The sequence below is a fragment of the Larus michahellis genome, chromosome 4 (genome assembly GCF_964199755.1).
Source record: "Larus michahellis chromosome 4, bLarMic1.1, whole genome shotgun sequence".
In the NCBI taxonomy this organism is placed as follows: domain Eukaryota; kingdom Metazoa; phylum Chordata; class Aves; order Charadriiformes; family Laridae; genus Larus; species Larus michahellis.
Genome location: NC_133899.1, coordinates 84911452 through 84938578, shown reverse-complemented (window position 1 = coordinate 84938578; position 27127 = coordinate 84911452). Strand labels below are relative to the sequence as shown.

The 27127-nt window shown below is 43.0% G+C and overlaps 2 protein-coding genes across 6 annotated transcripts in view; both read left to right on the top strand.

Moving 5' to 3' along the window:
* The window catches only part of HIPK3 (homeodomain interacting protein kinase 3), a 114848-nt gene extending 110885 nt beyond the window's left edge, over positions 1-3963 (top strand). For all 3 annotated transcript variants that reach the window (XM_074586186.1, XM_074586188.1, XM_074586185.1), the window contains one exon: positions 961-3963. In XM_074586186.1, the coding sequence (XP_074442287.1) occupies positions 961-1437 (477 nt within the window). In that variant the 3' untranslated portion in view covers positions 1438-3963. The remainder of the gene's footprint in view (positions 1-960) is intronic.
* A 6021-nt stretch (positions 3964-9984) lies between these two features.
* Positions 9985-27127, top strand: part of KIAA1549L (KIAA1549 like) — a 136934-nt gene continuing 119791 nt past the window's right edge. For all 3 annotated transcript variants that reach the window (XM_074586184.1, XM_074586179.1, XM_074586178.1), the window contains exon 1: positions 9985-10314. In XM_074586184.1, coding sequence (XP_074442285.1) covers positions 10134-10314 — 181 coding nt within the window. In that variant the 5' untranslated portion in view covers positions 9985-10133. The remainder of the gene's footprint in view (positions 10315-27127) is intronic.

Sequence of the window (27127 nt, the reverse complement as noted above, 5' to 3'; positions counted from 1 at the left end):
TGAGCTTTTGGTTAGATATCTGGAGGTACATTTAATATAAGAGCAGTACCTGTTTGTCTTGCGGAGTAACTGTGAATATTAAATTGTAAGTTAAATACTAAATGCAAGCATGCTATACGTAGATAAGAGGATTTCCCAATAATGACTTGAATAGTTCAGATTGAAAGAAACATCTGGGTGGGTGACACAATCTCCCCTTCTGCCTGATTATGCAGAAGGATTGGTTTAATTAATTCTAAGCAAACCTTAATATGATCAGCATAGTATTAATTTTTAATCTTTTTAATGACTGCAGCTCCTCAGCCTCTTGGCAGAAAGCGTAGAACGTTATTTTCATTACAAAAATTTATGCTAATCCTTCCTTCTTTGGTAGATGCCCTATGTAGTTTGAAGTCTGCATCATGTAATGGGAGTAATTGATTTTTAGTCTTTCTCTTTGTAACTGTTAATGATTGCCACATCTTCCTGTGATCATAGCCCTAGACTTCTGTTTGCCTAGTTGTCTCAGATATTTTCAATCCGTTTCTTATTTTTTCTGCTCTCCTCTAAAATTTCTCTCCTATTTGTCCTCTTTGTGCCTCATTATGGTGCCCAAACTGAATGCAGCACTTCCAATTGATGCCAAGCCAGTGCTGAGTAGAGTGGAATAAGCACCTTGCTCATGTGATACATGGTATTTCTGTTAAAACAGCCCAGCATGGCATTATATCCTTTTTTTTTTTTTTTTTGCAAGAGCATTAAAATAACTTGTGTTCTGTTTACCATCTCTTATTGTCAGATTTCCTGTCTGTGCTACTATCTAAATAGCTGATTTTTTTTGGTTTCTTTAAGCATTTAATTATTCCTGTCTCTATATTACTCTTGATTTTAAGTTGACTAGTTTTAGTGCATTATTCCATTTTTCAAACTCTCTTCGTACTTGGAAACGTTAAGACCCTGCCCGTTTCTGTGTGTGGACAGGTTCAGCACTTTGGATCTGGGCCGCAGGAATGGAACGGAAACTATGCTCATCGGAGGCAGCAGGCTTACATCCCGGCCAGCGTTGCCGGTCACGCTTTCTCCCTTCCGCAAGGAAGTCCAAATCCCACCACGGTGCACGCGCATCTCTCTGGAAGTACCCACCTTGGAGGACAGCCTGCTATTCTTCCGTACCCATCATCGGCACCCCTTAGTACTGCTGCCCCCGTCGCCCACCTCCTTGCCTCGCCATGTACCTCAAGACCCTTGTTACAACACCCAGCGTACAGTATCTCTCACCCCGGTGGTATAGTACACCAAGTTCCAGTTGGCATAAATCCCCGTCTCTTACCTTCCCCAACCATTCATCAGACTCAGTACAAACCAATTTTCCCACCGCATTCGTACATTGCAGCATCACCTGCTTACACAGGATTTCCATTGAGTCCCACCAAACTCAGCCAGTATCCGTTTATGTGAGAACTCAAACACAGTATATTGAGGAAGCTCAATGATACAGAAGTTTGATTTAAGAAGAAACATGGTATTTATTAAATATTAGCCATGGCACAACAGGAAAATTATTTTTTTGATTCATGTAGACTTGGGTGCAATTTAAACAACTCTGAGCTTTAAAAAAAAAAACTCACTTTTAATGTGTTTTGCACATTTGGTATAACTTGTCTTTGGTCATGTTATCTTCTTATATAGTAACTTTAGACAGGTGACTTATGGGAGCAGAAGTCTGGTTTTGCTCCTGCTATTTTTTATAAAATTGCCTTCTAACTAGTGCAAGACACGTCTACATTTGGGAAGCCATTCAGTGTACAGAACTAGAGCAACAGATGCACATATGTCAGCAGTACAGTGTAGAAGTAACTTGTTCGTATTGCGTATCTTGGTGTTTAAATGTTGAGTCACTTATCTAAAAGTTGAGCTGTTGTTCTTCACATTGCATGTGTCTTTTGCATGGGCAAAAAAAAAAAAGAAAAGCCTAAACATTGCTCTTAAATGTTGTTGTCCTAATAATCTCAGCTGCATTGTAAACTGTTCCCACACATAGTGCCTTAAATATTTGAGGTTGTTAATGTTATTACTTATATATAAATGTTGAGGACTGCAGCACTTAAAAATTCAGATCTGCTGATTTTTTGATAGCGTAATGCTCATTTTGGGTTTTGTGTGGTATGATTTTAGTATTGGGTGTGTTTTCCTTACTGAGAAGGCAGCATGTTTTGCTGTAGCCGAATTTTGCTGTCTTTTTTTCCCCCCAGAATGATCTAGCTTCAAGACTTGACTTTAGTAGTGCATAAGAAAAGTTGATTCAGTAGCTCTTGAGTAGTGACACACAACACAGTATTTCATACTGGTCGATGGAACTGCAATACAACCTAAGTAGTTTATTTTAAAAGTGTTTGTCTAATTGGATATAATAAAATGTTTAGAGGTGCAGTAGGCATGACTGACTAGCTAATGAAAGAAAAAGCCAAGTGCTCATTGATCCGTGGTGTGGTTTCATCTTAGCTTGAGCAAACCATGCAGTATTTAATAACTAGTAGCAGAATATTTACTATTGAAGCTTGAAAAGATGTGAGTTCTTTGTGTGCAATCTTTCATTTATGCATGGGAGAGATTTTAGTCTTTTTACATTATAGTATTTGTTTTAGCCTGTTGCGGGTGTTTGCTTATTTAATACATTCCGTCAGGGACGTAAACTACATGCTTTTTGCATTTTATTTTTTTTTTCCTTAGGAAGTGTGTCTTTTTCGTTTGTTTTGGTTTTTTTTTTTGTTTTGTTTTGTTTTGTTCAAATGAAGTTGCTTTTGCAGCACCAAAGACTTAATCATCCATTTCCTATAAAAGGTAGCTACTTTTTCATAGACCTCAAGTATACTGTAGTGTAGAGATGGGATTTACAGAAGGTATTAAGCTGAGGCTGTGTTTTAGCTTATGGGCAAGTAATAAATTGTATCATTTATCTTGAATGTATCATAGATAAGCTGCTATATAATGATTGCCACTTCAGATAGCTGTGAAATTAGGTGATTAACTAGTTCTTTCTTAGCCTTCTAATTTCTGTACAAGTCTAATTACATGAAATAGAAGCCGGGTTTTGGGTTTGTTTGTTTGTTTTGTTTTGTTTTTTTTTTTAAACTTTATTTTGTTTTCATGTTTGAAGTGTCGTAACTACTATACTGTAAATGATGGAAGATGATTGCATACGTTTTTTTGGGGTGTGTTATTTGCATCAGTATTTTATCTCCATTAACTTTGAGCTCATCACTGCATATAAGTGGATGTATTGATGTAATTTAATTTTTTTTATGTTTTCATATTGGCATTGTGTAGACACTTAAGAAGCTGCATCTTGCAGGCTTGACTTAACTTTTTTTTAAAACAAAATCTGGAATACAATCCTTGCAATGTTGACTGGAATAAGAGTGCGAAGCATTTGAGTTTAACTCTGTCAATAAGCTAATAACTGGTAATCTTTTTCTTTACTCCACTAACACAAGCAGTGTTTTATTTAATGAATGTCTGAATGAAATAAATGTGCCTACATTTGATTTATTTTTTAAGTAATAACTAAAATACAACAGTATTAGATCATAAAAGAAAATAATAAAAATACCAGCAGTACATTTTTAATCACACTGAAAATTAAGAAACCTAACTTTTCCCAAAAGTTTCAGTGTTTTTAGTAATCAACTCTATGCATTTTGTACAAACGTGTGTATATAAAGTATACATTAGAAACTAGAAGTATCCTGAGGAATTTGAAATCCTATCAACACATATAAAGCCTAAACGTAGGGAGCCGAGAAAATGCTCAAATTGGATGTCCACCTCGCCACTTCAAACGCGTGCTATATGGTCCAGCAGATAGTTTTCTGTTCACTCCCTTGTGTTGGGAAGCGATGGGTTTTTGGTGCTTACTCCGTTGCAGGCAATGGACACACCAAGAATCACCAATGCAAATGGAGGAAATGAATTTTGTATCGTGATAACAAAAAAAAAAAAAAAATACCGCATTTTTTTTTTCTGGGGCCATGGGGATCATCATTGGTCTAATGTATTTGCTGTACTTTCTTTTTACTGTGCTTAAGGTTTTAAGCTAACGTGCTTGTTAAATTGACACAGTTATCTGTATATCACAACAGTATCCTATCGTATGCAGGAAAAAGTTGCTGTAAATGCGCCCCAAATTAGATCCGCTGCTCTTTCGATGTGTTGTAATTCTAGAAATGTCTGCATTTCAAAGAATGAAACATTTGGGATCCCGCCACAGCTAAAATTCGATATACCGGGTGACTTTTCCCCCATCCTGCAATACGCTTGGAGAGAACGGACTCTTGTCGCTGCAAGTGTCCGGGGCCCATCTGCAGAAAAAAATAAAAGCTTTCAGGGTGAAGGCCTTTTCTGTGAAAAAAGTCATCCTCTGAGAAGCATTTATACACATTACCGTTTTAATGCCTTTTTTAAATAAAACACTGCATGACTACGGAATTGCATATCTGCATATTACTTTAATTTGCAAGATTTTATATGAATTTCTTGTGTTTGGTTTTTAACTTTACTTCAGGGTGTTTTATTGGTCAAATATGCTACTGTATTAACTTTTTTTTGGTTTTAATTTTTAAATTTTCGGTTTTTACTGCTAATTAACTTGGTTTGTGTTAAGTAAAAGTTAAATCACACTGCAAGCTGTAGGAAGACTTGTTCTAGAAATACCCAGTGATAGAGACTTGATTAATAAGTTTGAACTGTTACTGTTTAACAATTTGTAGACTTGTGGCTTTTTTTTTTTTTTTGCTTTGGATTTCTATGCTACACTAGTTCGCCATGTAGCAATTGCACTGTGCAATATTACAATATGAGGACTGGGAAAATTTTTTATGGATGTAATGTCTCTTACAGTTTGCGATAGTATTTCTTTCTAGTTCTCAGTGATTTAAATGTGACCAAGCCTTCTGTACTTTGTCACAAAAAGCGGGTTTTCCAGGTGACTATTTTGGTGAGTGTCAAAATAAGAATTTATGGTGTATTACTGTCGAGATTCACTTTGAATTAAAATATATATTGCAGCAGATGACTTTCGGTGGCTTTCATTTTTTGCTATGTTACATCAAGGCTGGATTAAGGTATTAAGGTATTTCCTGATGGAAATTCACAGGGAGGGCTCTGAAATTCTGATATAATCGTTCGACTAAGCTGCTCTTCCTTCTGAAATTTAAAATTTCATTAACTTTCAAGGTTTGCTCAGGAGAATCTTGAGAATCTGCCTGTAGTGTAGCCGAACCTTGAAGGTTCTTTGTTCCGCATGTCCCACATTTACGACCTTAGGGAAAGGTTATCTGGCCCAGATACCAGCAGATACGTCGCTGCTGCTGCAGCTGGTACCCAGCCTGTGGCAACTGCTGCTTGGCCAGCAGGAGGGTGGTCCCGCTGTTGCAGGTGGCCCTGCATGGTCAGCGACTCCAGATGGCCAGCCTGGTACGGACCAGACGTCCATGGAAGGCATGTTTGCTGGTGCTGCTGCCGGCCAAATATGCTCCTTCTGCCATGGGGTTACAGTGCCCGCTGAAACCTAGTGGATTGGAAACTGCCACGAAGCAGGCTTTTGGGTACGCGTATCTATGACGTAGCGTGGTTTCTGGGCTTGACATCCCCTTTCAGGCGCTGTCGTAAATGAAATTTAAAAGACTGAAATGACGGTGCAATATATCTGTGATACCAAAATACTTCAGAATTGGCAGAAAGCTTTACTTTGCTAAATACGAGGTGCTACCGTTACAAACCTTTTACAGTTGCAAAGCTTTTCCCGCAGCACTACACCTTAGGCTACGGGAAAACGCATCTGTTAAATTCTACAGACACCTCTGCTGCCGTGAAAGCTGCTTCCTTTTCATTCTTTACAGTTAGACTCATGTCTTGTTGACTTTTAAATGGATGTTGGTATCTATATCCCACATTTCCCATAGAAACTAGGGCCCCTGCCTTGATGTATTTTGTACTCCCAGTTTTGGCAACATCTAACAAAGAAGGAAAGGCTGCCTGAGCCTTTCAGAGGGAATGCTGTGAAGCCTGTGTCACAGTCTGTGAAGTCCTTTCCGTTCTTGCTTTCTATTAGTGATAATGCCCAACTGTCCCCTCTGCCCTTTCCTGTCCTGTGGAAGGCTGGGACTAGGACAGAGTAAGCAACCTTCCTCTCAGCTGCCTTTAGGATGGCTAACGCTGGTTTAAAATCTGCTGAGTGTTTTCCCTGTCACTAAAGGCAAAGGACAAATTTATACCGCGGCTGTGAGAGCAGATTCATTCAAGGAAAAGCCTTCAGAGTCAATGGGGCTGTCACATGCTACAGATGGGTAGCGGGACAAACTGGTTCAGGGTGATGCTATGTTCTCAGAATGAATTAGCTTGGGTTTTCAGCTGGAGAGGTGATCCGTCTCTGGGAGGCGACAGAGAAGCCACTGTTGGTATCGCTCACAAAGCAGTACAGTCCTGACCATCGTGGTAGATTCACGTGAATCACTGCAACTGGCACGTACGGTGACTTCAGCGCCTGTAATGAATGGAGGCAGCGTGAGTCAAAGTTTCGGTAGGGTTGTGAAATACTATCGCTCCCCGCTTAAAGAGCTGTAGCTTCCTGATAGGCCTGCCGTGTTTGGCATGCACATCTCGTGCAGCCAGAGCTCTGGGGAACGCCGGCGAAATGCTGTAGCCCTTCCTGCCTCTCCTCCCACCCTGAGTGACGGGGTGACTGAACTGGTCAGTCTGACGTCCCGCTGTGCAGGAAGGCATATTAAATCGTGGGTAAGGTTTGACGGCGATTGATGTTAATTATATCTTCCTGCCTTTCACCTGTGAGAAGGTGCATTTTATCTCTCAGGAGAGTTGGGTACACGCTCTAAGCAGATTCAGGTAATTCTAGATGCCCCTGTCTTGGGGAACAGCACCGAATATTCCTTGTTAGAATGATGAAGCTTCATGCTGGGAGGCTGAAAATACACAGTTGAATGGATTCTTCTCCTTAAATCCTGAAGTAGCGGGTTGAGAGCACCTGGCACCCTGTTGGTAGAGGTGTCTGGAGACTGGACTCAATCTGTGGTTGTATTTGTGGACTGAGATGTTCATAAATTTGGCCTGTTTATTCATCAAAATGAAAAACGCTGACTGTTCTGTTGCAAAGACAGAGCCTGGCCTGCCACCTGCTTCATGGAGAAGTCGCTACATGACCACTAGTCTCTCCTCATCTATAGGTGAGATTCTAATCTGTGGGTTCCTTCATAAAGACAAGCAAGACTCAAAATGATTGTGGTAAGTCTACTGCAAGCAAGGCAATTTTGGGTCTAGATTTTAGTTATCATTTCAACCAAGGTCATACAGATGATGTCAACCTATTGCTCTTGGGCAAAGGCAGGAGGATCCTACCTCATGCAAACATGAATTTTGGTCTCAGTGTGTGTGGTTTATTGTTACATAGCCCGGTAGATTAGTACTTTTCACCAGCGAGAGGCATACTGGTCCTGTGGAGGAATATTCAATACATCTCCTCAGCCAAGTAGAGTAGACCTTCACTGGCACGGAGCATCTTGATTCTTTATCCATAATGAGACACCTCTTCCAGGATCTGGGCTGTTTTCTAGCATTAAGGATTCCATAGCTGAGAGGAAACCAGGTTACAAGTACATAAACTTCACCTCCCCGTTCCAGATGGGTAACCTTGGAAGGGAACATATGGGCAACACACAGGTAACGCTTACAAAAAAAGGTACCTGATATCAAGTATACAGAGCATGTGCACACTCTAGGAGAACATGTATGTCGGAAAGAAAATCTCAGCACCAGGCCTGGATGCTCAGGTGCCCCCAGAGGCTGAGATTGCCTTTCTGGAAAACAAAGACAAATAGGATTGGGAAAGGTAAGTTTAGGAAGTAGTTAACTACAGTTACTTGGTAAAACTTCAGTGTTTTTTCACTAGCTGTAAGAGATCTTACCCAGTCGTCATTCTGGAAAAGATGTATTTTCAAAATCCTTTGAAATAAAAACGAAATCTGCTAGGAAAAAGAAATAATTTGTATTTTGTACATAATACCTACACACACATATATACTGTATAATGAAAAATTAAGACTGTAATGGTTGAGAGCTAGATCAGGAAAAAGCACTGTCAAAATTAGCTTATTGATGGATGTACTGCAAAGATTGTGTAATGACAAAATCTAGAAAAACAGCAAAATGATGAAATGGGTTTTAGACAGGACTCCATAAAATTAACAAAAGGTACCACCAGAGGGCCCCGCACTAAATACGTTGGCCCTAAATAAACCGGAGTGATGAGTAAGCTATCCATTTTACTACAATAATCATACAACTGCCATCTTTTCTCTGTGGATAGTCATTAGCAGTCATCATATGGAAACTAATTTTGCATAGAATGAATTAGTGATTTGAGGAAAAAAGTGAGTAAAAAGGCCCAAATGGGAGGTGTTAGTGGCTGAGTAATTGTATTGGTGACATTCGGAGTGCGCTAAACTAGTCACATAAATATGTAATTATGGGTCATCATGACTTTGGGGATGCTGTGAGTAGCTGGGCAGCAGGATGTCAAGCTGTGGCTAGAGCCCGTGCTGGGGCTTGCTCTACCTCGAACCTGGCTTGTAAGAATTTATCAGAAAGACTTCTTGCTTTCTGCTGGAATTGCTGGGAGGCCAGGACAGCTTTTCCGCACGTAAGCGACGCTGCACCCTTTCGGAATCACCTCCCGATGTCCTGGAGCACGTTCTGCCCTGAGCCCACCTTTGCTTTGCTCCTTCTCCCACCACCACCATCTGTTGCCCACAGACATGATCTGGGAACTAAAAGAACTCAAGGATGCAGTGCCAGGAAAGGGAATGACATTAGAATAAAGAATTCACATTACCTCTGATGAAAATACTATTTACAGAAAACCCTAAACAACTTGCTGTGGTGTTTGATCTGACTGTGACTGAGGCAGCTTCTGCCTTTTGCCGGGGCTCACCTTCTCTGATCTCCATAATACATTTTACGTGTGGGTTGGTCTCCTGGTGTACCTTTAAGCATCCCAGAGGCAAACCTCTGTCCTTCGAAGCTCCCATTTCAGCCTGAAGGTCTGAGCTCGGTCATGGGCAGGGACGGGGTGGCCGAGTGAGTGAAGGCAGGAGAGGGGTGACAGGAGAAGACCTTTCCTGGGCTTGCAGCCTGGGCGGCTGAGGTCGTAGCTGCCCATTTGTTCAACCCCTGCGGTCTGCTCCAGCTTCTTTATTCTCAGAGCAGTTTTCTGCGCTAGAAACGCTGCCAGTGGTGCTCTGCGCTGTGGCAGGGCTTGGGCTGCCTCCCAAGAAGAGGTCCTCGCTCTAGAGGTCCTACCTCAGACAATGAGGGCCATCTTTGGAGATGCCCTGGCCCGGAGACTCACAGGAGCATCAGCCGGCAATAAATGGCTCCCAAGGTGAGCAGAGAAGGACTTTTAGTCCGGCCAGGTCACAGGACCGCTGTGAGCGGGCGCAGCTTCCTTTACACCCAAAAGGTAGTGCTGGGCACAACTGCTTCAAAAAATTAGGGGGGGAATCCGGGCCAAGAGCTGTTACTGCGTCCAACGTGCCCTGGAAGGCACAGAGGGGGAAGCCTTCCCCCACCACCCGTCCCCCCCGGCTGCGGCGGCCGCTGGCCCCGGGGCACCGGCCCGCGGTGGCCACCGCCCGCCCGGCTTCTCCCCGCTTCCCCGGGGGAAACCGGGAAGGGCACCGGGGCGGAGCAGGCGGCCGGGGGTGTCCGGGGAGGGGGGGGTACCGTGCACCCCGCGGGGCGGCGGAGGGGGGTCCCCGCGGCCCCGGCAGCGCCGCCTCCGCTCCCGCCTCCCCGGCGCTGGGAGGGCGGGGAGCGGGGGCCGGCACTGGCGGCGCCGTGAGTGAGCCCTTTGTGGATGAAGCTGCTTTTCGCCGCGATCTCCGCGCCGGAGCCGGCGGGGCCGCGCCGCCGCCGCTGAGGGGCACCGGCGCCCGGGCAGAGCCGCCGGCAGCATGCGGCGCCCCCCGCTCTTCCTCCTCCTCCTCCTCCTCCTCCTCCCCGCGGAGCCGCTGCTCTAGAGCCCGGCGCGGCGATGGGCAGCGCTGCCCGCTGAGCCGCGGCGGGGCTCCTGCGAGGCTGCGGGGATGTGGCGGCGGGCGGCGGGCGGCGGGCGGAGCGGGGCGAACCCCGCCGGGCCCGGCGGAGCGCCCGGCACCGCGCCCCCCCGCAGCCCTCCGCCGTCGGGCGGCCGAACAGGCCTGGCCGGGGCCGTCGTGCTGCTGGGGGTGATCGTCGCCCTCCTGCCCAGCGCCCGGGCCGAGCCGGGTAAGGAGCGCGGAGGGGGCGCGGGGCCGCGGGGGGCGGGCGGCCGGGAGCGCCGCTGTCGCCGGGCACGGCTGTCGCCGAGCGCCGCTGTCGCCGCCCTGCCCGCGGAGGAAGGGCGGCTGTGCGGGGAGGATCGGGCTTCTCTGCACGGAAGGTGCCGCCGCCTGCGGAGCAGCCTCACCTGCTGCAATGGCAGAGGGTCCCCCCGCCCCGCGTCTGAGCCCCGCTTCCAAAGGCGAGGGACTGCAAACGTGAAATCCACCTTGTGCCGTGTGAGACCGCGAGCGGGGGAAACGCCAGGCTCTTCCTCATTGTCTTCCGCATCTTTTATTTATTTATTTATTTATTTATTTATGTATGTATGTATTTATTTATTTATTTCTACCCGCTCTTTGAGCAGAGGCTCATCTGCGAGCAGGGGATGCTCGGGGTTTCTGCCTTCTCCTGCGCTGCCTTCGCCTCGCCCGGCTAACGCACAAATAGCAGCTTTTCCTATGGGACAGGCTGGTTGGATCAGGGCTTGTTCCTTGCAGAGAAAGAGGGACGGGCAGAGGCTTTTGTTAAACCGAAGGATCGTTTCTAGCGATCCTGTGTGTGTGTGTGGCGGAGAGCCGGGGAAGATAAGGAGGGGTTAGGAGAGGGCAAGCTCCGCTGTGGTCTGAGCGCTACATATCTCAAATGCGGCTGGGAGTTTCAAGGATTTTGGGTTATATTTTTCCTGTTTCCCTTGACTCTTTGAGTCAGGCGGTATCCTGCACTCTCCCTACTTCTTACGGCAGTCGATATACTCGGTGACCTCAATGCAGAAAGGATGGCTGTTGCTAGTAGTTATTGTATGTGCCAGATACAGATGCCAAATATAATTCTAAGGCTGTGCTAAAATAATAGAAAGAGGCTAAAATTGATATATGCCTAGATTAATCCTGTGGATTTCAGAGCAGAGTAGGGATGTGGATCCACATTTCAAAGCTGTTAACACAAATGTACAGTAATCATATACAATTGGTGTCGGTTTTATAGCCATAATATAGTAAGGGTTCTCATTTGCAGGTTGTAGGTTGGTGGAGCAGTGCCTCGTACTTCATTACTTGTTCTGGGCATGTAAACACTGCAGTTTGATTTATCTCTATAAGATAAATTGACCCGTGATCAGAGGGATGGCTGATTTTTTACCTGTGCTTGACAATTCAGTCTGGATTTCACATGAACTCTCGCGCCACATCTAAATTATGAAATGTACCTTCACTCGGAGGTAGCCAGTCTCCCCGAGCTGAATTTTAAAAGCTGGTGTATTTCTGACAATGGAACAAGACACCTCTTCACCCTTGATCCCTTGATTCAAGAGTAGGATGAAAAGTATTCTCTTTCTTCCTTTGTGGTCTGTAAGTTTTTATGACACAGCCATTATCTCAATTTTAGGTGAGGCAATCCAATAGAGTTAAAAAATATATTTGTAGGTATCTCATAGCCTACAGCTTGAAAAAAAAGCGGTGAGAAGCTAGAATAGTGCCAAGCTGAAGAACATAATGATAGTATGCATAGCGCGCACGGTGAAAAATACTGTCACCGATAGTCATTACCTGGGAATTTTAGACGATCAAGGAGTTATGTTAAGGTACTTAATATGTTGTAGTTAATAGCTTTGAGGATTACAGCTGAGATTGCAAATAAAACTTTATTAGTCCTATGCGGTGTTTATCAGTAGTTATGATTGCTAAGGTGCAGAAATTGGATGTGGATCAACCTAAAAAGCTCTGTCTTCCGGTGAGATAGAACACATGAAATGCGTCTCCCATTGAAGTCAGGGGCAAAACATATAGTAGAGCCAGATTTTCAATCAAGAACATGAGTTTTTGTCCAAGAAGGTTTAACTTCTGTATGTTTACATAGGGCAGGCTTCATGTAGTTCTGGATTTCTGTTAAGCAAATGTGCTTCTGATCATTTCTGTGATTATTACTGTAATGCACGCGGTTCATAGAGCAGGTCTACTGCCATCGAAGTCCAAGTGGCGTTACATGAAGCATTACACACTGGGAAGAGCATTTCATGCACCATTTTTTTACTACAGCTTTCTCCACTGGTGAATATTTGCGTCTTTGGCAAGATTGTGTCTGTACGTACGTGCACACTCACAGATAAATGCCCGGCTCTTCTGCTGGGTTTATGTGCAACACGCGGCACCGCTGTGTGTGAAGACGAAGCAGGGGACTCAGGGCATGGAGGGTAAAGAGAGAAGTTTTACTCTGGTGCTAGTGCTTTGGAAGACAACTCATGATGTTTCCTGATCCCTGAGTTGTTTTTAAATAGCTGTGGTAACAATATTTCCTTTGACCTCAGTAAAAATTCAACACGAAGGGAAGAGATCTCCCTGAAAAGAAATCCTGACAGGACGAGGTGTTGGGCAACCGGGCGTTGGGAGCAGAGAGATTGGTCATCTCTCTGTTAGGGGCTCACAACCAGACCTCAGTGCTGGTCCCTGCCTCCTCAGGACACTCTCACCGTCCGGTACAGAGTGATTCAGTTCCAAACAGCAGATAAGAAGCTTTATTTTTAATTTTAGAAGTATTTTAATGCTTCTTTAGCTGGATACATACAAAACTGCTCAGTGACATGCAGAGTTAATCATTAATTTCAACAGTATGTCATCCCCGGGACCACTGCTTGAGTTCAGGTTGAAAAATAAAATCACGTTGTCCACCATAATCAGCAGTACATAGCTGTGATTTCTGATGGATTGTAGAATAGCGAGTGCCAAAACGCAGTTGAACTGAATATATCTGTCAGGAAAGGGAAAAGTAATGAGCCAGAAAATGAATGAGGGAACGTGTTGTTTTGGGTTGCGTCCTACCATGCTCCAGCCAGGTAAAACTCCCCCGTGAACCAGAGGCATGAACCTCGGGCAACCATTTTCCTTGGGGGAAGAAGAGAGAGGCGGTTTCTGAAATGGATGGAACTTCGAAAGGCAGCTGTCGAAAGCTGATCTGGTCTCAGCGGACCATCTCTCAGCCGGTAAATACACATGGCGCTATTGTTTGAGTAAAACCGAGGAAAAGGCACGATGCTCACAGTTGTGCTGCCCGTGAGCTTAACCAACTGGTCCAAGAGGCTGCAGTGGCGGGCCTGGGGAAACAAAGTTTTTAGAAACGTTAAAATACACCTTTTACATTTTCTGTCATCCTTTATGCTTGTTTGTGTACCCTGTTTGAATGATAAACTCGTCAGGGAAAGGTCCATTTCTTCCTGCGTTTGCTGAACACCAGCACAGTGAGATCTCACCTTAATTAACAACGGTTTCAAAAACAATAACGACACCTCCAGCACAGTGGCTGCTTCTCGCAGCTGGAGCTTTGATTGAACAACTCGGAGAGAGCTCCGTGCCAGCTGCTAAATTGCCAGTCCCGCCTCCTACAGACCGTGGCTCTCGATGGATGGCAGCTACCTGAGCACTGACCCCATGCCTCAGCTCCTGAGACTCCACAAAAAGCGCCAGGATTGGCACATCTGGAAGTGTACGTGTCGCTGTTCCCGTTGCCAAAGGAGCTGCTGCAGAGGCGAGGGCCAGGAGTGTGTCGAGGAGCGAGTCAATCCCTAGATCCAGCTCCGTGTTGAGGAAACTGGTGAGGATGTAGAGAAAGGGTCTCTACACCTCCTGAGGTTGCTCTCCAGGATTACCAATCCAGCATTTTAGGAAATCAATAGTTTCAGGTTGGTCATGTTGCTCTTTTTTTATCTTCTGTCTGATTATCTCAATAGAATAAAATACGCGCAGATATCTACCCTCTGAAAGAATAGTGAAAAGTTCAAATTCTGACTCATTCTGTTCAAAACAAAACGAGAATCTGCAGCATGGGCTGAAAGAACTAGGCCACCAGGAGCACGCGAAAAGGTGCTTCTTTGGGTGGATTTGAAGATTTGATGGGTACGCTTGGTATAGATCCACCAGTCAGGAGTTCACAGAGTCACAGAATCACAGAATCGTAGGGTTGGAAGGGACGTCTGGAGATCATCTAGTCCAACCCCCTGCCAGAGCTACCTTCTTCCACTACATTCCCGGATCTGAGTTACTCCTCCCATTAGCTGATAATAAATAATCTGGTTTTAGAATTCGTAGAATTTAATATGTACTGAAACAACTTAAATGAAACTGTTCTCTGCGGATTAAGGTAAGGAACTTGTATCTCAGATGAGGTTGAAGGGTGTCCATGTTTTGCCTGTAAGGAATGCTGACTGGCTGCGTGAGACCTATGGTTATAGAAGAACTTTTAAATCTTATTTGCAGTCGTGTTCAGTCACCCAGTAGTGTATTGGATAGCTCGCATCCTCTGTACTATTTTCTGAAATCTTTTACACTTGCTTGAGGTCAGGTTGATGAACAAGAGGAAGGGGACTGTGAGTAATTTTCTGTTTATGGCATTTTCTCAGCCATGTGGGAATGGTTGTTTCTGCTGAAGGAAATACTGAATGGTATTTGCATATGAATTCAGGCTTCAACGTCCAAACATGTCAACATTTCATTAAAAGAAAATGAGCATTTCAGTGGTTATTTACTGTTTTCACTCCATTCTGCTGAGTCCCAGGAAGGAACTTGTGCACTTACTAAATTCATCTGCATTTTACTGCTAATAGTGAGGGCCATGGGTGAGACACTGCATTCCTACGAGCAAGGTGGGATAGCACTGGTGGGCTTTGGACATAGGGCATTTCTCAGCTAAAACACCCCACAGAAAACCATTCCCAATGAGGGTATTTAGTTAGGGGAAGTGCAGGACACAGGAAAAACAATTTCTGTACATCTCACACAGAGTAGTTCGTACCATGGTGCAGTTGGTCTTTGTGCCTGAGATTGCCTCTTGTATATGAAGGGTCAGGTTCATGAAGAAAAGGCAAACAAGTCTTCTAGAAATTAGTTTAAAAAAAAAATTCAAGGAGAAAACACTTGTATACTTGAGTTGAATGAGTGCAGGAGTTTTCCTACCAAAAGAAGAAGAACAGAAAAAAAATCCTGGTCAAATAGGTTGTGACAGAGCACGGGAGATAGCACTGTATCTGCTGGAGTGCTTGTTCAGAGCCTGTGTTGGGGCAGGTGAGAGCACAGCTGTACAAAGGACCAGAGGTGAGGAGCTTCCACTGCTGTAGCCTGGGTGAGACAGCTCCTTTCCGCGCAGCCTCCTCTGAGACTGCGGGGTCCTGCTGTCCCTGGCTCGCACCAGGCAAAATTATCCTTTATCCACCATTCCCACAAACAGCTTCATTCAAGTGGCCCTTGTCACCAGAGCATTTGAGACTGCTGTAGTCGTTGCTGAATCACATACATATAAGACAGGAAAGACTTATCCTTATTTTTACAGTTAATGTTCTCACCCGTGATCACTCGCGCAGTGTCGTCTTCATTCACGGTTTGAGGCTAGGGTGGCAGCTCCAAGAGGAGCTGAGCAGAAGACGGGCCACTGCTGTGAACTTTGTGTCTTTCAAAGGTTAGTGAAGCCTAAGAAGCAAGGATTTTCGGACTCCATAAATTAATCCTCAGAGTTTATCAAGAGAGTAATGAAATGATGTTTTGAAAAAACCACCAGGGTCTTCCCTTCTCCCTCATTAACATAACTTCCAATAGCTTTAGATTTGAAAAGGTCTGTGACCGAAGATCTGGAATTGAAAAAGAAGCACATGAGGGCTTTAAATTGACATTTTAGTGTCAGCCCTTACACACGTGCTATAAATGGAACATCTGCATCTCGGAATGGCTGTCACAAGAAGAAAGGCCAGCAATGTTCTTAAAGTCTGAAATGGCGATACGGTGCCGATAGGCGTCTGAAGTGCATCTTTGAACACAGGTGATGCTTTTAAGGGCCTCTCAGCAGCAGCCAGGAGTGACTCAGTTTGACTACTCCCTTTTAAAAAGAGGAGTTATTGCTGAAAATGGAAAGTCTGAAGCTACCAGTTCCATGGGCCCCCTTTGGGTGAAAAGGAATTATGTTATTAATGTTTACATAACCATTACTTTTGCAGATATGAGATATATACAGTGTGTATGGTTAAATGTAACACACATAATATTTCTATTTGGTCTTAAGGTTAAATGAGGGAAAATTCCTTTCTGGATTCTGGGGGCAGGAGAAAGGAAGGAAGAATCAATGAACACTCAAAGATAGAAAAAAAAAAATCCAGACTTAGAAGACAGTGCTTTTTTCCACATTTTCTCCACTACACATTGCTGTAGATTTGAAACTGTCTGCAATACCTTGTCTATCATTTTATCACCTGTTAGGTGATACCTAACCAGTGTTGCTCTTTTAAGGGAAATAATACCTCAGTTGATTCCTACTGACTTTGAATAGGAAGAACACATGGGAGAAATTAGAGGAAAAACTATGCAAGACTGTAAACACAGAATGTAAGTGTTCTGGGCATTTTCAGGTATTGTCACCAGGTTCAATGCATCAGCTGGGGAAGCAGCAGTAGCTCTTCTTTTGAAATTTCTCCTGAATTGCCTTCATGTGTACGTGTTTTTCTTATTATGACTAAAAAGCCTGTATGTTGCATGTAGGGATTTTGGTTGCTCTCTAGGAAAGCCTTTGTACATGATATACCTACTGCTCGCGTGTTTTCCTAAGTGCTCGTGCAGATGGGTGGTGATAAAAAATTCCTGAAGCAAGCCAATATAAATTAAAATCCATCTGTATGCCAGGTGATAAAAAAGCAGCAGAATTATCCCGCATCACTCTACTGTTCAGTGATGTGATGATCTCATTGCAGTGTCCTCAGCTGAAAGCAAGTAGAAATTCTTTAAATAACTTGTTGCCCTGTGTTTGAAAGGTATGGATTTTGTATATTAAACTTTATATAGTCACTAGCTTGGATAACACAAGAAGATTGTTACATAAATATGTGTAACAATGCTAAGAGAGAGATGTTTTTAAGTGTTAGTAAGTCAAAAGAAAGGCTAAACATTTAAATGCATGGAAGTTAAAATGTCAAAAAACAGATTCCAAAGGAATGGGAAACAAAGATGTATTAGTTTTTCATGGTATTTCTTACGCAATGAAATAACCGAGGCCAGCAAAATATGTTGGCAACCAATGTGAAAAGGGTAAGAAAAGAGTTGAAAAATGGAAGTTTATCCTCGGAAACAGTTTGCTACCAAATAGTTGTTCTTTGTTTTGAAAATAATAAAAATGACTTAGATTACGTGATGTTGTTTGTCACTGAAGTTATGAAAAGCTGATTTAAAAGAAACCGTTACAGACTTGCCTAGTTCTTTCTTTGCGTCGTTTTCTTCTAATCTGATGAGTAGCTTTTGCAGATGAATGTATCAGCGATGAAAAATTGGGTTTTTTAATAGAGGTCATGGCTAGTTAAGGAAGGGAATGCATTTTTACAGTTTTCTATCATTGTAATATGTCTTTTATGCGAGGTCTTTAAGCTGAAATTTTTAGGGGTAGTTTTAAGAAATCCTTAAAACTGATGGGTTTTGGTTTTATTTAGCATATTCTTGTCTGGCCTTCCATGATACTGTAATTTTAAAAATGCTTCTCTGATCTTGTGGTAAATCACCTTGGCTGAATGATTTTATGACCAACGTGGGCTTGAATTGGTGTAGCAGAGCAGTATTCTCAGCCAGGTTTGTCTGAAGTTCTTGATGCTCAGCAACTCTGAAAGTCCCAACCCCCCCTTTTTTTTTTTTTTTTTACTGAGTGTAGCTGCTGAATTATATATTCACATAAAAGTAGACTTGAAAAAACTGTCCATTGTTGACTGGCAGTCTATAAACATACTTGAAATTGCCCAGCTTTTGCTTGGAGTGGTTGGTAACAGAGATGTTTTCAAAGCTGCAACCTGCTGAATTTATCAATGTATTTCCCTGTGCAGGTTTTGGTATCCAAAATTCATTGCTGTTTAAAAACAAAGGTTTGACTTATTGCAGAATTAGAGCTTGGGCTTTAAATTGGCTACAGGCAGCGGTCTTTCACTAGGCAAATCAAGCGGGAGTGTTGATGAGGCATTTTATGGGGTGCTGTTTGTGGCTCTACTGCTATTAAAAAAAGCATTATTTTCTATAGCTACCTTTTATTTTCTTTGGCTAATGAAACACCTCTAAAAAGACTATGGAGTCCTGTCACATAATTGATATGAAATTATTGAGTTATTTTCAAAAGGAATTTTACCACGTTGTCACCTACAAAGAACTCTGAGACACCTTTATGTTTTACTGGGAAGCCATATACAAAAATCCTGTTGATGAGCTTAGGTCGCTCCCGAACACATGCAGCATTTCCTCTGGTCATCTCATACCCAAAAGAGTAGTCCAGGTTGGAGAAGGCTAGTGATTGGCCATAAGAGAGAGTATAGAACATTGAAAAAAATGTGTTGGTAAAAAATTTGTAAGTATTTAGGTCACAAAGAAGTCCCTGATATCACATTTGTCTTCTGCATAATGCGGACCATAGGATTTTGCTTTATTAGTGACTGATACAAGTGTGGCAGCTCGGTATAAAAAATAACCTTTAAAAGATTATGTGGTCCTAATTAATTTTTTTCAGGGGCTGGGCAGTTGAACACAAGTATTGGTGAAGGGTGTTACTATCGTGTTTGGAAATTTATATAATTCCCAAACTGGATGTGACCCACTGTGTCTTCCGGCCATCCTGTCTACCAGACTGAAGAGCTCTGAAATCTCTTTTTCATGCACAGCTACTCCTACACTGTGATCAACTCATGCTTTTTGCTTTGAGTTCTCAGATGGTTCAATCAAAGGCATATTTTCCACATCTTTCATCATTCTTGTGAGTCCTTTTTGAAGTCTTTCCAGTCTGACGTCCCTCTGGAGCTGCAGCCTCCGGAGCTGGTCTGGTATTCCTGGTTCATCAGGAATGGGCATCAGTGTCAGTATCAGATGTAATATAATCTTTTGTTGTAGTGCTGGTCTCCCAGTACCTAAGAGTTGAATTAAGATTACTCCTGTAGGAGTTGCCATTTATCAGATTATTCACCTCTGTTGCTAAGATTTATTTTTTTTTAGAGTAAATTTACCCTGCAGACGTTGGTATAATTGGGAGAAGCAAGAATAACAACCCCTGAAGCTACAGTGCTTCTCCTACTTGTAGAAGCCGCACTCTGCTCGGTAGACGTAACCTTTCATCATTGTTCCCCTCCATAGACACTCTTATCCCGTGAAATTGGTCTACAGTCTTTATTTCCAGATGTATATCCAGATCTGATACTTGACTGCATCTGCCTACCTGCTTCGTTGCTCATAACTTTCCCAGTCACCATCTGAGAACTTGTATCAAAGATAATTTTGTCTTCCTCCAGGTTACTGATAAAAACGTTGAGAGCAAGGCTGAGAATCAGTCCCCATGGGAACCTATTAGAAGCGTTGCTGCTCAATTTAATCATTTCAAATCCATTGCATATGCACCATATTAATTTTATATTTTATTAATCAAAATGTGATATATAAAGTCAAGCGCCTCATTGAGATCTAAGAATATTAGATCAAATTTGTAGTCTGATAGAAATATAAAATGAATTTAAAGTGATTCATTGTCTGTAAAAATTCATTCCTGAGCATTAATTATTCCGTCCTCTTTTTGTTCATCATTAATCAAATCCTTTCTCTGCTAATCCAGTCCATCAGAAGCAGCAATATCAAAATCTCTATTTGACAGTTCCCATTTACCCTGTTTAAATGTCACAATATTATAGAACAAAGATAAATACTGTTCTTTGTTTGCTTTGTTTCCTAGCACTAGGAATAAGGGGACAATCGGCAATTGAGAAACAAAAAAGTCTAATTCAAAACCAGTCAATGCCGCTTCACGGTTCCTCTAGCTGTAGGACTCACTGCCACAAAGATGGTACTTTAAGAACCTCCAAAATGTAGGTCTGGCTCACTCTTTGGTAGTGCCTGGCTGCACTGACTGACAGAGACTGGACGGATCCTGTTTGGTTCAGGATGGTATTTCCTATGTTCCTGTATGGACAAACAGAATATCCCAAATTTGAATAATTAGCACTAAAAGAACGTAAACTGGAAATGGAAAAAAGCGTGGAAAATAAACTCCTGGAAAACCAAACTCTACTTGGGCATAGGGGAGACTTCTCCTGAGGGCTCCATGCCTTACTTGTGTTTCGTGAGTGACCATGGAGACACCTGGAAGTCATCCTGCGTCCCTGGTGTCTCTGTACACAAGCCGCGCTCAGGCCTGTGCTCCCTTCCTGCTGCGGCCGAAATTTGAGACCAGTTTATCAAGGCAAGTGCTGAGAGCTGTGCACAGGAATGAGTTTAAGAGAGGTGGGGATCAAGGATTAGATAAAGAGAAGAGGACAACCGTACCTAGTTGAATAGTCTTTCCAGTTGCAAGCCGTCTGATATTCTTTTCTTTGTTAAGTATTTCAGGCAGAGGTAAAGGGATGCCAGGTGAACGCTGCTAAGACTTTATTCCTCGAATGCATCTAAAGAGTTGGGGTATTAGCGTGGTAATAGATAGAGCTCGAGCTCTTGTTCTTCTTGCAAAAATTTATTTGGGAGTTGGAAATACACTTGTGAAAATCCTGGCCGGGATGGAGCCCACAGAAACCCAATCGCTGGTTTTCATGTGGGCGACATTTCAGTTGTTTCGTTTTCCTTTCGTGATGGCTTTGGCTTCCTTCTTTTTGCAGCGTGGGTCTCAGTGTCCTAGGTAGGCGACTGGAATGGCTTTTTAATAATTATCTCCTTTTTGTCCTCTAAACGTCCCCAAGCCAGCAATTAATGAAACTCTTGGAATGCTCGTAGGGAAGCACGTATAATGCTTGTCTGAAATGAGACTATATTCCTTCACCACGCTGCAGAACGCTGATCCCTGTTAGATGAAATGACTGGGCAGTGTGTATTTTGTTGGAAAGCCGACAGCTCATTTGAAAAATCAGTGGTGAATTAAAAGTAATAGATAATGAGAACAGGACTGAGATAATAAAGTATGGAATATTCCAAGTTTATCAGATATTTTAATATATCCAATATTTTCAGTGTAATGCAGATAATTAAAATCAGCCCAAAAAGATAATCTTACAGGAGCATATTCTGGGAACATGATTTGTTTTCAACAATATTAACTGTAGGCTACAATAACGTAGCGTATTACGAGAGTATATGTGGGATAGATTTCTGTAGCTATTATTACAACTGTCCAATCAAAGAAATCTCTCTGCGTAATTTCTACAATTATTTGACTGCTAATTTGATTCTAAAATTGTCTTTCTAGGCAATTATTGCTGAAATCAATGCTATCCACTTGTGCACACAGAAAATTTCTTAACATCGTTGCAGCCAGCCTAAATTCACTGTATTGATGTTGAATTGTTTCAACTATTTGGGTATTTCCATGATTAATTAGGCCTAGCCATGGGTATTTTAGCTTTCAGGTCTGCTCTGGTCCCGCTTACGTGGGAAGCAAAAGGAGGCATCAGAGGGACCTCAGTGGGTGTGGACCAAGTCCCTGGTCTGCAAGTTGGGTCTGAAGGATGGGCTGTTTCTCTTGTGAAATACCGCTCAGTTTATAGAACCTGGGGCAGGTGTTTTCAATAGCAGGGATTTTCCCTGCTTGTTCTGCAGAAATGACCCAGGAAACAGGTGAAACCCTTATGGAGGGCATTAGATGTATAAGATAACACCGATGCTCTCCTAAACCAGATGCTTCAACAAATTGAAGTTGCCATTTTAAGGTGCCCAACAAGTTGTACTGTTATTCCCTTGAGCCCTTCAGTGACTAGGACAACGTAAATAAAATACGGTAAGGAATAATCTGGAAGCTAAATACGTGTAGTGTGATATTTGAGCTATCTATGCCTTCTTAAAATCAATTTTCCCCCTTAAATAAATGGTGGGTTGTTTCAGTAGTTATGATCATTAGCTCGAGAGCAGAATACAAAAATTACCTATATTAGTTAAACTGATGAAATATTGAGATATCTGTGCCTCTGCTCCATGTGGATGTGACATTTTCAGGAATACCATGAACTTTATTTCAGTTCAGAGTGGCACGCAATTGTTGTTTTCATATTGCTGACTTCTCTTTCTAGAAGAAGGAGGAAAAACGCAGTCATTTTAGTCTTCTCACTCATGTTTTTTTTTTTTTTTTTTAAAAATCCAAATACGCTTTGGTTGAGAGTGAAGACAATAAAGTGTATTGATTCACACTTCTCTCTTTATAAAAAGTTTGGTGTATGTTCTACCCTTGTTCCTTTGCTTTGATAGAAAAAAACCATTATAGCAATTATATAATGAAAATTAATGCCCTTTTATTACTGTTTTCCTGGATGAAGTAAGATTTATTCCCACCAGAATAACACTTATAACCCTTTTGTTATATCAGTACTTCTCTCAATTATAATACTGGCATTTATTCTTGTAAACAATCGAAGGATTGCCATTTTAGCTGATGCCACAGTCTCCTTAGGGAAACTATTTTTTACAAATATTACCACTCTACCTTTGATAATTTCCATGTCTAAAAGGGAAACATAATCTCACTTTGGAGCAAAGAATGTACTTCATTTGCTTCCTTTTTAATACAAGTGGAGTCTTCTAACTGAGGTGGCAATAAATATGATTTGGAAAACTTAGATTAAATGAAGTTTTATGCATTAATTGTTTTGTTGTTGTTGTTTTTTTTCCTTTAAAATGTATGCTGTCGGTTGATACACTGGCATTTAAATGAGGTTTCTGGTGCATGTTTTTGTCAATGAACTATAATAGGGATGATTTTTAAGTACTTGCCAACATGTACATATCCCATTGTGTAGTAAGAATTGTTCTTTGGAGTATTTTAGGCTCACTGGTTAAGCTGTCTTTGCTTGAGAAAACATCGTAATGTTCAAGAAAGGAGACAGAGAAGTGACTTAAATGTTCTGGTATGGCTTTACAGGTGTCTCCCGTGGCTCCCCCAGCACTCGGAGGGGGTTTTGTGTTCTCTCAGCTCGGGGGGTTCTTCAGCTTCTTGAAGAAATAGTGAATATTCTATCAGTATTTTGCAAGAAAAGAGATTAACATAAGCCGAATCTGCAGGGTAGCATCTCCTTTTTATACTGGGCCTCGTGTTTAATCCTGCAGGTCTCACTTCCCTTCTTGAATTGTCTTTGTGTGGTGCTAACATGTGGTGTAATTCCTGCTGCCAGAGCAAAGCCCTGCGGAGAGAGCTGGGGCGAAGGAGCGAGTCCCAGCTAAAGCACCAGCAAGTCCCAGGTGAAGCCCCGGCAGGGGCAGGCACCATCCGTGGGAGGGTTCACCTCCTTGGGGCTGCGCCGAGCATGTCCCCTGCCCGCTGGGCTCCAAGCCAACGCGCCAGAGGTCCCACAGGCAGCGGCCAGGGCAGGTCTGCAGCCCAGGAACAGTCACTGGCTGCGGCGCAGTGATTTGTTCATTCACCTGGAGTATTCAGCTCTTCTGTGATGTTTCCATGAAGTTGTGCTGCTTGTGGGGCTTCTGTATAGTTTTGTGGGGCTTCTGTATAATGAGTGCTTTCTGCATTGAGGTCCTGCTCAATGTTCCCCAAGTGCTGTATCGGCACATGCCAAATACTTTATGGTCCTTACTGGAGTGTGCAAGTGTCTGAAAGGTATTAGTTACACGGCTTCTGGTGTCTGCTTGGGCTTTGATGCACAGCTCCTGATTACAGAGGCTCTAAGAGATAATATTATGTACACTTATTCAGATCAGCAGCTTTAAAGAATTAATTTACTTTAACTAGCATTTGTATCTGCTGTGTTGACAGCACTATTTACATTCAATGAACTCTTGCTTTTAAAATCCATGTTATTGCACATTTTGCTTCCAAAATTTCCTGAAGTGTAGGAGCACCGCCAATGCTGAGTTAGTGATGCATTCATAGCTCTTGCTGTATAGAAAACCATTTCTGTTCTTCATGTATTTATAGTGAAACAGTTATCCTGGGACAGTTCTCACTGTAAATCCAGAGGCGAGAGAAGGCACCTATCCATTTTACTGTGACTTATTTTTCTACTTGCGATGATTGTTTTTTGCTGAGTTAATCTCAGTGTAAAACATCAATTTTTCATCTCCACTTTATGTGAACTTTGGATGACTTGGTTTAGACAGTCTGTGTAGTCCCAGTGCTATATCCCCGCTACAGATTTACATTGTTAGTCATCTCGGTGTTAACAACGCTTTTTGGGAGGTTTTGCAGAAAAGAGGCAATCTGGATCTGAATGTATTTCAGCAAACAGCAATGCTCTGTGAAGGCAGCGGGCCACCAAGACTTGGCCACCAGCACAGTAACATCGAACTCCTCCGTAAGACCCAGAGAGGCTGCGCCTTTCTTGGGATCGTCAGTCTCCATTTCGGCTTTGTGTTTGTACATTCACTCAGGCAGAAACAAGTCACACATTTCTAAATTGACATATTTACCTAATTAATAGTTGTGGTTTTTGTTTTTTTTTTCCAGACTAGCTGATTCGTACACTTTCCTGAGCATCTAATTTGATTTCTACATTAATTCCATATCAGGGAGTAATTAGAATAGGCAAAAGAAGAATAAGTAGGACTTAAGTTATGAAACAAAACTGCCACGTGAATTTATTGCCTGTGGTTCTTCGGGACCCAGTCATCTGCTACAACTTCTTTTAATAGCTCCTTCTGACTTTAATGTGATCCAAACAAATGTAGCGGTTTGTTCTTGAGTTGCATTTGGTTTCTGCTGCTTAGTTGTTGGCGCAAAACCCACTGAAAAGGGGTGGGAGCGCTGACCCTGAAGTCTGGCGTGCCCAAACCACCGGGGATGTACTGCAGAGCCTGCCTCAAGCCTTTGATGCACCGGTATCTTCCCTTAGTCAGTTCACTAAGTGATGGTGCTGGCAGAAATCTTTTACAAAAATATTACTGATTTCTATGGGATTTTGTAAATGCAGCCATTTTCAATTCAATTTGAAAGGTAACATGCAAGAAGAACACTAGCTAACATTTTGTAATATTTTGCTTGCTTTCCTAGGGAAACAAAACAAAAGCAATGGATTTTACTTTTCCTTTTTTTCTTAGTCCATTTGAGAGACCGACAAACGTACAGCCCTCTTCTTAATCCTTTGGCCAGTTTCCATCAGGTTTGCCAGAGATAGAGACGTCTGCCGTCTCAGGTTCTTCCTGCTTTCACGGAAATCTGTGCCTGCAGAGATGGAAGGGAGCCGATAACAAAACGCTCTGCCGTTATCGGCCGTTTCCCAATGCTCCCAACCAGCAGAAGCGTGTGATGGAGCCAGCTGTCTCGGGGGCAGGCAGGGAACCACCATCTGAACACAGGGGAAGGGTTGGGGTGTCTGGGGTGCACTGTGGGGCTCGGAGGTGCGGGCGGCGGGAGCTGGCAGCGCGGGAGAGGCGGCTGAGGAGGAGGGATGGGGCTTCTGAGGGTGTGGGGGGAGCTGGGACGACTGTGCTAGCAGGATGCCTTCCCCAGCAATTCCTGGGTTACTGCGGCAGGAGGGTCCTGGCCCGGACCCTGGCAAGCAAACTTGAGCTCTGCCGTGATGCTGGGTAGGGAGCCAGGAGCCGCTTCTGGGCTTAGGGACAGAAAGCAATGACAAACATCGGAACCAACCGACTTACAGCGGAACCGGCTGCTGTAAGTGCAACTGGAAAGGCATTATAAACACAGTTGTTGATTCATTCAACCAACAGAAGGTACCAAGTAATACAAATTAGCTCTTAAAAGGTCTGACCTATTTCTCCAGGCTTTTCTTATTTGAAACAAAAATCCTGTCAGCACACGGTCTTATTTACGCAAACACATATACACATGGAATAGTCCTCTTTTATTCCATGGGCATTATCCTGCTGAGTACTCAACTTGCAGCTCTAGGTCCTGTATGTACCTCTGCGGCAGTAATTGGAACTCGTCAGCGGTTTTCCACAATGCTATTGACCAAAAAAAATCCACAAAAAACCCCTCAGCACACATTTTTGGAGAAGACATAAAATTTTATATTCTGTGTTCCAAGATATCTTGCAGTGTAGATACCAAGTGTCAAACACTCAACATCTTTCTGAAAATGAGGGTGGGTTTTTTTTCTCTGAGGGATTATTCAGAAATTGCTAACTAGTATCAAGTTTATGGGTTAATTCCATAAAGAGGTGATGCAGATCTCTGGTGCTCAGCCTTTTCTTTGGAGAGAGGAAAAAAGAGGACACATTCCAGTGTGTAGTTTTCAGATCAGTGATTTACATTTTAACAAAGTGTGATTTCAGATTTTATGGTAAAACAAGATGAAATTAACATAAACTTTGGTGCAAAAATAGCAATATGTTCCAGTTGGAACTTGCAGAAAATGCTTAAAAGTAAGTAGCAAGTCAGGCTCTTGGAAGCTCCTCTCCCTCGGTCATCCCAGGTGCTGCCTCCTGGAACAAAACTAGGACCTGCTCATCGCTGCCTGGTCAGGGCTTGTGAAGGTGCTCCCATGGTTACAAGAGGGAAGCCAGTGAGAAATCACGCCTCTTTTGGATTTGTTGAAACGTCCCTGTAATTCTCTTTGTGTGTCAAACCGATGCGACAACCCGTAGTGTTACTCCCTGTGTCATAGAATCATAGAATCATTCAGGTTGGAAAAGACCCTTGGGATCATCGAGTCCAACCATCATCTCCACTCCACAAAGTTCTCCCTTACACCATATCCCTTAACACTGCATCTAAATGAGTCTTAAACACATCCAGGGATGGTGACTCCACCACCTCCCTGGGCAGCCTATTCCAGTGTCTGACCACTCTTTCTGTGAAGAATTTTTTCCTAATGTCCAGTCTAAACCTACCCTGCTGCAGCTTGAACCCATTC